Genomic DNA, 12,015 nt, shown 5'->3' on the forward strand with positions numbered 1-12,015 from the left:
TCGGCTGTCTGACAGCATCTCACTTCTTTTGCATGGCCATTAAAGAATTTACCTTTTTAAATTCGTTTTTGTTGAAATCCAATCAGTTATATCTGAGATGTGTGAGGATGATTATGAATGAACAATCAACCTCAACCCTAACTTCATCACGCAGGACACACAAAAAAAGAAAGTGGGAGCAATTCTGTAAGAACAGAGGAAGACAAAAGAGAAGACAAGAAACACAAGAAGATAACAAGAAAGAGAAAGACTGAAGGAATAGAAGAGATGGAGAAGAATACACAGGCAACGACAGAAATAACACAAACAGGAAGTTGTATCAACGGCAGAGGAAACCACATTTCTGCACTTAGTAACCACCTTCGTCTTTCACTCTCTCCTCCTCCTCCTCCTCTCTGTGTTTCAGTCCAAAATCTACCACATTTTCCATTCACCTACTTCTAAGACAACAAATCAGGTCAAACGCAACTTTGATCATTTTAGTCAAGAGAAAAAGTTTACAATAATATTCAAAAATCACAAAAGATCCACAAAAGAAACAAAACTTACGTTACAATGTCAGTGAAGCAGGTTGTTTTGAATCAATAACTTTGTAAACTTAGTCCAGGTTGTTGTAGATTAGCTTAGCACAACGACTGTAGGAATGAGGAAACCACTAGCCCAGCTAAAAGTCAAAAATACACCTTGTAACAACCCCAAAACGATTCAATTATTGATATTATGACAATTATTATGTGAATATAACTTCGGTAAAATGATACAACTTGTTTAAAAAGGCTGCTAAATTGAGTTTGATACGATACAACACATGGATGGTTGTAAATGCTGAATCTTTTAGAACTGAAGGTTTAATATGTGTGGCAGTCAGTCCAAGTACATATCAATGTCACACGATCTTCAATACTCAGTCATTCCAATTACAAACAAAATCCAGTAATAGTCAAATATGAAAACATATTCTTAGCCCACATATGACTGATGATGATGATGATGATGATGATGATGATGGTGCAAAAAGAGGATCCGTGTCAGTAGTTGTAATCGCTGTTCCTGTTGGACGACGGCTCTCTGCTGTCAATCACTGACAGTCGCTCCAGAGCTGATTGGACGACACACAGGAAGAGTAGCCAGAGTCAAACTAATAGGGTACTGCTGAGGCCAGTGAGCTAACTTTGTTTGTTTGTGTGTGTGTGTGTGTGTGTGTGTGTGTGTGTTACCAGGGTAGGACAGTCTCTTCTCTTCGTCATTGTTTTTAACTGCAGTTTTTCCTCGCTGGTATGACACTAAACACAAACATAAACAGATGAGAGACTAACTTTAAAAGTATACATTTGGTGTTGTTTTATATTGTTGTTAATGTCAACACATCTCTCTTGAAGACCCAAACCAACAAGGTGTTAGTACTGTGTATGTGTATGTGAGTTCATGTAGGTATGTTGGGACATGAACACATTATACTTTCCCTGTGTGTGTGTGTGACTCACCGCTGTGACTCTGTGTTGGTCCGATCCAGCGATTCTGCCTCCTTTCAGACACTGAAAACACAGAAACCAAACCACTGAACATGTATGTAACTGCTGCCGAGGTAAAAAAAAAAAAAAAGTGAAAGTTTTTAGTCATTATTAGCGATGGAAATAGTTTTTTTTGTGGTGAAGCTTTGTGTGATTTGTACTGCACAGACGCGTTGTGAAGGCGACACGTTGCATGTTGCAAAGACTAAAAGATTTTACTCCAACTTGGGATGTTGATAATAAAGGGCCCCTTACCTCTCTTCTAGCTGGGCTGGACATTTACAAGCATTTATTTGTAGCTAGATATCATTAAGTGCAAAAATATTATATTGATTAATGTTTGAGTCAACTGACTCTTCAGGGCCCTTAAAATGTATTCTGTAAATCAGCTGTTTACCATCAGCGTTGGGTTTCAACATGAATTTTACATTTTCTGTTCCAATAGTTTGGACTTTTTTTTTTACATGAGAGATTCCTTTTTTTCCCTCGGCACTCTGGTATGAGGTCATCCTTCCATGCACCATGCATCAGTATTTAGTAACATCTAAATGAGAATCTGAGGACCCACCCCAGCACCACACCGAGCAGTCTGTTCTGTTGTGTCAGTCTGTGACAGAATCCTTTGGATTTAAATCAACAGTCCCTTCTTGGACATAATCTATAATCTGAAGAGTCTTAATCTAAAAATATAAGAGTTTTCAGGTCAGCAAGTACTGATTGCATGAAGACATGTAGCCTATATGCATCTCTGTGTTTGTGTGTGTGTGTGTGTGTGTGTGTGTGTGTGTGTGTGTGTACTCACATCTCTTCTGCAGGGCGTGGACGGTGGGTCTAGTGAAGCGGATCAGTAACAGGACCAGCAGCACGCAGCAGAGTAAAGCTGTCACCACTCTGTAGGCCTGCAGCTGCCCCTGTACATCTGGGACGACCTCCTCAACTGGACGCACACACACAAAAACACACACATGAATGGTGTCAACGGACAAAGTGTAATCTTTTCAGTTTCAAGGAGCAGAACTTGTTACGGGTTCAGACTGTTCATCCTTCTGTCATAGCCTATTAAGTTGAGTTTCAGTTTTGTCCTCACATTAATATCTGGGGGTGTTGCCTCTGGAAACAGGTTTCCAGTTGCTTGGTCTGCCTGAGTTGTGTTTCATAAATTTCACGTGCTCGCGACCTCATGTTAGCTAGGAGCAGCCTTTAGGTAGAAGCTGGGCTACTTTAGCTCTTAGCTTTGCTCTTAGTTTAGCTCTGATCTTAGCTCTCAGTTTAGCTCTGAGCTTAGATCTCAGTTTAGCTCTTAGCTTAGCTAGCTTCCCTCTCCCCCTGGTCTGGTGGGGTTGTTGTCAGAAACCACGGGCAGTGATCATCTCATTTTCTGCTGCACTTTATCCAAACCATGTTTTGGTGACATAAACCAGGTTCTGAGGAGATGGCGGTATTTGGGGCTTCGTCTGCCAGAGAAAGTGGCCTTCAGGAAGAGGATGGATGCCAAGCTTTGTTTCCAGTGGTGGGACTGTGGAAAACCTCTGTTTCCCCAGTGGTAGAGCTGGTCATCCTTCAATCAGAGGATTGATCCCCGGCTCTTCTAGTCTATGTCCATGTGTTCTTGGGCAAGACACTTAACCCCAAATCACTCCCCTATACGGGCAGCGCCATTGGTGTGTGAGTGGGTAGGTATGCATGGTGGCCCCTGCCTTCAGTGTGTGGATGGGTGAAAGACAATGAAGTGTAGTCTAAAAAATGCTGTACAAGTCAATTCATCCTTTTCCATTTTTTTATAGTTTTAACTATATGACAAACTTAAATTAGGGAGTATATGTTTAGATGCTTCATCGCCTGTCATCATGCACTGCGTCATGTTAGCCTCCTAAACGCTGCAGAGTATTAGTTCACTTACACACACATCCAAAGATGATCACCGGCACACAGACAGTAGACCAACCTTTGCATTGGACCCTCAGTGTCTCGCAGCTGGTCCTCTTCTCTGCTCCACTCGTTGTGATGACATAGCCAAGCTGCATGTTTTTGCTTTTGTGCCATTGTGGTGTGTCTTTACAACCTTTCCGGTCATCACACACATTTCTCAAAAGACCCTGGATGTTGGTTGCATTCTCACGACAAACAGGGAAGGAGGAGTTGGAGAGATGAAAGAGGCTCAGGGCAACGTCTCCTTCACATTTACTCCAGGTGATTGTGAGGAGACCCAGGTCCAACACAGAGCTGCTGGGGTTGAAGGTCGGACCAGCAGTGGTTGCAGGAGTCCCAGTGGGGCAGGAACAGGTCTGAGAGGGTGAAGACGTCTCTATGATGTTTGGCCCATCTCTGGTTTGGGCTGATGCTGGAAGACAAGGACCAGTTAGTCTGGAGAACACAGTTTAACACACTGCATCAAAAGATCCTTTCACACTAAGAGGAGTATCCCTCTGGTCTGTTTTACAGTCAAATTTGATTTGTATGTGTTTGTGTAGGTGTGTGTGTGTGTGTGTGTGTGTGTGTGTGTGTGTGTGTGTGTGTGTGTGTGTGTGCTTGGGGCACTTTCTGATAGATACAGAATGATAAGGGATGTCTAAAATCAAATAAAGAAATAAAAAAAGGAGATGAATGAGAATCTTAGCGGACAATTGGAGGTTTAATTCCCATCTCTTCCAGAATGCATCCATGAGAAGTTTCCTTGGGCAAGATACTGAACCCCAAATTGTTCCTGAAGGCTGTGTCATGCCATCGTTGAGTGTTTGTGAATGAGGATTTAGATTCTGATGAGCAGCATCTGAATGTATATGATAATGGGTGAAAGTAGACATGTAAATGTAAATAAACTATGTCCATAGTTGTTAAACATTTCAAAGTTTGTGCAACTACAAAATAATAATTTAATACTTCATTTGAATTATTATACTGCCTCCAGTTGTATTTTATAAGATGAGGTAGGATAGTTTCGTACCAAAGGTGAGGAAATAGCTTATAATATTCTTGAAAATGTTTTAAGTTGGTGGTCTCTGCCTGGAGTGTGAAGCCTGAAGTATTGTGTGTGTATTTAAACCAGATAATATATCTCATCAGTTTCGTAAACGTTGTACAGAAACAATTAAAACTCATCCAGGAGCCATATGTTGCTCTGATGTTCCCTCTTCACCATGAACACAGTAGTCTGTATTTTAACTTAATCCCATATGTAAACACTGTCCTGCTGCCAAAAATGAAGACTGTGGATTAATCCACCGCTGAAAATAGACCCCAACAAAGACACTATTTTCTCATGTTTTCAGTAACACTAGCTGAGAACTACAGTGACCAGCTTTTTAAGGAATTACGTAGCTTTTTATACAACTTAAACTATACAATTGTGAGGTGCTTCTAAAGGTTTCCATCTCCCAACAGGCTTGGTGCTGACACAAGGTTTATGCAACCCTGTGATAATCAGCTTTAGCCCTCAAGTCCTGCAGACTCTCCCACAGCACTGCACACCACGAGGAGGCATCTTTTAAAGCAACAACAAACAAAAAGCTTACTTCAGCTTACTTACAGTATTACAGCAGTTTATATCTAATGTCATGTTCTTGAGCATAATAAATAGTTCTGTGAAAGCCGGACCTATAAAACATCTGTAATACTGTGTGGACTAGCGTACTAGCTGATGCCACACAGAGTTGTGGTAACCAAACAGCTCTCGGTGGGACAATATGGCGACAGTGATATCTTCATCTCCTCTAAGACTGGAGTGCCAGGCCATATTTCGGTCTCACATCCGCGTATCATTGAATATAGGCATTGTGTAATTGAATATAGGCATTGTGTAATTGAATATAGACATTGTGTAATCTATATCTAAAGCAAGAAGTTGTATTATGTCCGGAGGCAAAAGGCGAGCAGGTCATGGGGCAGCTCTTTCCGAGTGCAACAAGGCCAGACATGATGTCATCGGTCCAGCTGCAGTTCGACAAGACTCTGGTCCAATTATGCTTTACCTCCAGGAAGATGAAACTAGTATACCACACAAAGTAAAAAATCCTGCCGCTCCTATTTTAAGTCCCAGCATTTTTTAACCAAACGACAGTTGTTGTTTTTTTTTTAAATGAAACTCCTTCCTAACAGGCCAAGGCTTTGTTTTAATGTGATTGTTGTTGCAGATTCCGATTCTTTAAGTCCTAAATCTTTCCAAAAAGGTGTCTTATTGACCGCACCAGGAGGCATTTTTGGGGGAATCTGGCTCATATCATGCTGGATGTTCATAGTTACGGTCAAAATATCTTTCAAAAGTGTTTTTTTTTTTTTTTTTTTGCAGATGTGCATTTTTTTCCCAAGACTTTGCTGAACAAATACATACAATAAACACACGTATTGGAATTAATTTGGGCTTCTTACAACGACTCAAACACAGGGAAAAGGAGATCTGGAGACAACATTGGTTCCACAGTTTTCAACGGGCTAACAAGTCAATGACATGACTATGACGATGACTATCCAACGACAATGATGAGACTTCGTGCTCCGTAAACTCCTTTGCTGGTGTCAGGCTGGTTTCGTGTGGGTTTGGAGCTCGTCCTGCTCAAAGGTCGTGTCACAGTGATACTCGTCGTTACCCGGAGACGTTAAAGGCGATACTTCGATATGTTTCTAAAACGTTAGGGAAACTAACATTAGCAGATTACGCTAGCGCAGCAACAATTACGTCTATGCTACGCTAGCTGCTGAACGTTTACTGGATGTAGACACGTGCTGATTTAATAAAAAAAACATTTATAATTAATCAGCATGCTCAATGAAACAATAAAAGAATATAAAATCAATTAGATCATTTCAAATTGAGCCAGTTCACAAGTTTTCTCATTTGCCCATTGTGGTTTGGAGATATTTTTTTTAACTGAAGGAACAATTTTCTACCAAAACCTTTTAAAAACAGTCACGGACATTGATTTTCTTCAATGTTACTTTGGCGCCCTGTTTCTATTCAGCGCCGCTGTGTTGGGTGGCGGCACTAGTTTCAGTGGCGTGGATTTCAAAGCTTCTGCAAACAGAACCGAAACTATCTGCATGAATAGATACATGAACTACTCGGGTTCATCTGAAAATGTGTTGTAGGGGTTTTTTTCATTTTTTTTTTTCAATTTGGTTCAACCCAAAGTTTAAAACTTTTATTGAAAGTATTAAAATTCACAGAAAATAATTCTAAGTTTGAGTTTTGCGAGTTGCTTCTTTGTCTTTTGGTTCTGTTCGGTTTTGGCCGCGATGCAGATCGTATTAAACTTTGGGAGCGGTCAGCAGGAGTGACGTCGTACTTCAATTCAGCATTCAACAAACTCATTTAATTAACTTTAATTTATGTTTATTTACTTTGTAACTTAAAGCATTTCATTTACTTAAGTTCATATTAGTTTACACAATATGAACTGATCAGCACAATCCAGAAATGCGTTCTGTAATCTAGCGAGATCTTCTTGTCGTCGTGCAAAATGACCTTTTGAGAAGTTGAGCCACGATGAAATGCCGTCTGCACTTCAAACAACAAACTGACATGTTTGAAGCTTAATGTACATTTGAAATGTTTTCCGTGAAGTTCACAACACAACGATACAGAAAAAGGTCTGGAACCGTTACATGTGTTACGTGTTAGCTGCTTTACTTCAGTTTAAAAGAATCTGTCAAAAGTCAAATTCCTTACGTTAAAAACATTAACTCAAAATTTGCATTCAACAAATTGAAAAATTTAAATTAAACTGATAAAACTACATTAGTATTATGAATATTCAAGGTATTACAATTAAAAGTCTCATTATGCGGCAAAATGACACAAAGTATATTATTGATAAATTATTATTATGATGATATTATTATTATAGATGCAAAACTGGTTATGTACAATAATTTGAAGTATTTACTTATTTTCCATATGTATCTATATATCTATCTATCTATATATAGATATCTATATATATCTATATATATCTATATATCTATATCTATATATATATATATATATATATATATATATATATATATATATATATATACACCCACACACACACACATTCATAGATGTATATATAAGAATAGGATAAGCGGTTTGGATAATAGAATGAAATATATATATATATATATATATATATATATATATACAAACACATTCATAGATGTATATATATAAGAATATATATATATGTATATATATATATACATATATATATATATATATATACATATATATATATATACATATATATATATATATATATATATATATATATTTAACTGCCACTAAGGTTTGAGTTTTTACTTTTATTAGGATTTATTAATAAAGTAACAATGTTGATGAATATTATGAGGCCAATATTGGAGAGTTGTGTAACTAAGCCAGGCCGTGAGTGCGTAATCAGATTTGTAAATGTGTAAACAAATCTCTAAATGTGTACTGAGTTTTGGGAATGTTCACAGGAATCTACGAATATGTATTTAGAACATGTGTGTGTGTGTAACACATTTGTAAATGTAAAAAAAAAAGAAAATTAAGAAACGGCTCCAAATCTGTATTTACTATTTAAAGAGCGCATTGATAAAAAAAAAAAGATCTGTGTTAGCAAACCTGTAAATACGTCCATAGTCTGACTGTCTGGTGGGATGAAAGCTGTTTGGCTCGAGAGGCGGACGGACCCGTAACACCTGCTGAGATGTCACTGATGACTTTCTGTATTTATAGCTCTCACTTTTTAGCCAACGTTATTAACGTACGCATGACCAGTTGTGTTGCTAGTCTGAGTACACATGTACAAATCTGATTAAACACACCCAGACACGGCTGCACAACTCTCCACACATAATTGTTCCTACATGTTCCCACAATAACGTCTCACAGCGTCCCTCGTGTTTAGGTTTCAATTTACACAAAAGATCAAGGCTGAAAACGTAATTTATGAACAGATTACATAAATGAATCATCAAACAATCAAAAGCACTTTAATATAAAAGTGTTACTATTGAGAGACTTGCTGTGTCAAAGTCTTTTAGTGTGATATAAAGCATTACACTGTTATCTTGACTATGTTTTTTTCGTCACAGTGAGTCGACAGTGCCTTGACTCACTCATAGCAGCTGATGAGCAGCTGCATCCACGGCTACGGCACCGAGGGCCCGGACCGCCGGGTCAACGGGAACACAGAGGAAGCCGGGTGAGGAAACACGGAGAGCGTTGGTGATGCTTCAGATGACGAGTTACTGTCCATGAGGGCGAGTTTGATCATGACAACAGACCCTAAGTTTGATGAGCTAGATGTCATGTCGCAACACAGAGGTGGACGGTAATCATGATGACCATCGTTTCATCCGTTTGTCTCCATGATTGGCAGGTGGACAATAGGGCCGCAGCTTTCATGTTACAAAGTCATCTCGTTGAAAGACACACGTTTGATGCAGTGCATCGAAGCGTGCGCACACATGAGTAGTTCACGCTCTAAATAACGTTTTACTGGGTTGAGAGAATTTCGCAGCAGACTGTTTGACCTATCCTGGAAAAGTGGGATGAACGTAAAAGGTGGGCCGCCCATGCAAGAGCACCTCAATGGAGCGGACCTTTAAGTAACTTTGTAAATACCACGGCGCATTTTTTGCATATCGTCACCTTACTAAAATTTTGTAGACAATTTTTTTTGCCTAAATCATCTCATGATACTGGCCACGTCTGGTAAAACCGCCTACATCCTCAGTTGAACAGATCATGTGATTCTACCCTTGTAGTTTAACGGCCTGTGTCGTGAGTGTGACTTAGGCCATTTTATTTTGCCTGAGTCAGAAGACAACGCGACTTACGCAATTTTACAAGCTTTTCAAGATGGCATTTTGAAGCTAGCATTTAAGCTAGCAATTTAGTTAGCATTTTTGTGAGCATTTCAGTTTTATGTGAGTGAACATAACATAATTTGACCGGTATTACAGTATGCCTGTTGTGCAGTGTCCAGAGGCACCCCTCTAACGTTTGGTCAAGTTTTTTGTGTTTTCTGTAAAAACCTGAAAAAATTGACTTGGGCCATTATTTTAGGTAGGTGACGATATGCCAGCGTACGCTAACGGTTCAAGCGGAAAGAGTACTTCTTTTAAGACTGTGATAAAATGTCACACATTGGGATGCTTTATCAAACGACTGGAATAGTTTTTACAAAGAACAGCAAACTCCATCTTTATGAATCCTTGTGGAATCAATAATATTTCTGGAACGGCGCAGAAGGGGTCGTATCAAACTCATGATATATTTAGATGTATTTATATTTCTGTAATTATATTTCTTCAAGTAACTTCACAACCAAACGGGACATCAGTCAGCAGAACTAGGACCAACCAACAGCAGCTGTCGGACTAGCGTTCGGCTTGCGTTGGCCTGGTGTTCGGCTTAGCATTGGGCTAGTCACAGGCTAGCATAAGTGCTAACAACTGCACTTCTATTAGGAATTTGGCAGCCGCTGGCAGCCAGGAGACCCACATTAAAGCTGCTGTTATCGTGAGACATTTTGACGATCGTGACTGTCAAATGGAAAGTTCTCCACGTGAAAACAGTCTCACTTTTTGCCCGTTGCTTTCCTCGTGTTTGTGTCATTGATTGTGTTCCGGATGCATCAATTTTTTTTTTTTTGTTGCTTTTTCTCACATGTACAAGTTTTTACACTTTAAAATGTTATGCTATTTTCAGTACAGTTCAGGCCTGGCCCCATCTCAGAGGGAAAGGGCTATCATGATGCCAAACCGGTTTATGTGCCCAGTTCTTCTATTTTGCAATATTCCATATGTCCTGAAAGTAATATGCACTTACCAGCAACGATGAGTGAAAGAGTTAAGAAGGTCACAACAGTACCGAGATCCATCACAGTGACAATGAACCAGTAGAGGAAGAGGACAGACAGGCAGAAAGGAGAGCAGACACACAAAAGAGGCCAACAACAGAAAAACAGATGAGAAAGGAAATGATGCAGAGGTGTCAAACTACCTCTCTCTCTCTCTCTCTCTCTCTCTCTCTCTCTCTCTCTCTCTCTCCATACAGTGAATCACTTCATCATCCCCGGCCCGTCGCTGCTGCTTGTGCAAAAGTGCAGATTTCCTCTCTTCAAAGGAAGCTTGCAGAAGAGAGGCGGAGATGGGTGGGGAAAATATGAAATGATGATAAGAAGCGAGGAAGGAGGAAGAGGTAGGAGGAAGAGGTGAGGGGAAGAGTTACGTGACGCTTAACTTATATGACGTTTAAAAGAAAGATACATGTTTGTGAGCCATGAGGCTCTGCTAAGAAAACAGAGTACACAAGTACACCAAAGTACATTGATGCCCAGTCAGGGAAGGTTGAGGGATGAATTGCAACATAGGCATGATGGACTCAAAAATAGTGTAATAAAACTCAATAATATAATAACATAATATAATATTGTAAATTATGCTATACTAAATTCCTGAATTATTTACTCAAATGTTAGGAAACACCAACTGTCCTGAAATAGTTTATGAACATGTTCAACAGGTTAAAGTAGACCCTAAATTGAGTTTTACTTGCACTATTGGATTATACTTTGGTTCTATATATTCAATTCAAATGGACCTATATAGTTAAGGTTATGTGTAAATATTATAATCCAACCAGGGATTCAAAAGAGCATTTGTGCGTTGTTACATTTGTTAGTTTTGAAAAAAAAGTCATATTTCATAAGATGGTGTTTTTCTTTACAAAACCTGAATGAGACCGTTTACTTATCATGTCCCATATATATATATATATATATATATATATATATATATATATATATATATATATATATACAACATATATATATATATATATATATATATATATATATATATATATATACAACAATAACAAAAACAATAATAACAATACCAATACAAATAAGCTCACATGAAAGATGTAAAATTTAAGAAAAGGAATTAATAGTAAGATGCAAATATCAGAAGGCATCTGATAAATAACAGAATTATTGCTAATAAAAGTTGGCAATAATGTAAAACTGAAAAAAAAGGCCAAATATGTGGAAGTTCCAATGCACATATTAAAACAATAGTACATTTAAAACAAAGAAAACAGAAAAAAATATAAAGAGTAAAATATAAAGTGGTGTGGTGATAAAAAAAAAACATTGCCCTCTGAGGCACATTTGCAATTTTGGGCTATACGAAATAAATGTAATGTAATTTAATCTAATTGAGGTGTATGACATCTTGTAGAAGTGAGTTTAAAACAGACACAATCTTTGTCGTATGCTTGTATGTTATGAAGGTGGCCCCAACAGAGCCTTATAGGAGCTACACAAAGTGAAGGGCAGAACATTTAATCACCTTTGAAAACTACAACTTATGAACTCAAAAGGAACTTCATACATTTGTAGAGTCCTGTGATGGATGAGATTATTCCTGCTGTGTGTCACGGCGCTCTAATTCCAACTCATTTCAATATTTCCTGCTGTATTTGTGTGTTTCTTGTCTCTGGTGTCAGGGCCTTCCCTTCCAGCCTTTGTGATTG

The 12,015-nt window shown here is 38.5% G+C and overlaps 1 protein-coding gene across 1 annotated transcript; it reads right to left on the minus strand.

Moving 5' to 3' along the window:
- Window positions 1-572: 572 nt before the first annotated feature.
- LOC137794987 (uncharacterized) lies at window positions 573-3,546 on the minus strand. Its single transcript, XM_068592187.1, has 5 exons — window positions 3,457-3,546; window positions 2,314-2,448; window positions 1,485-1,535; window positions 1,218-1,283; window positions 573-1,099 (listed from the first exon to the last, which is right to left on the minus strand). The coding sequence occupies exons 1-5, from the start codon at window positions 3,533-3,535 to the stop codon at window positions 1,029-1,031; spliced, it is 402 nt and encodes a 133-aa protein (XP_068448288.1). The 5' UTR covers window positions 3,536-3,546; the 3' UTR covers window positions 573-1,028.
- Between the last annotated feature and the right edge of the window lie 8,469 nt (window positions 3,547-12,015).

Source organism: Clinocottus analis, unplaced genomic scaffold (genome assembly GCF_023055335.1).
Source record: "Clinocottus analis isolate CAN_PGR_092001 unplaced genomic scaffold, fCliAna1.0.p SCAF_26, whole genome shotgun sequence".
NCBI classification, from domain to species: Eukaryota; Metazoa; Chordata; class Actinopteri; order Perciformes; family Cottidae; genus Clinocottus; species Clinocottus analis.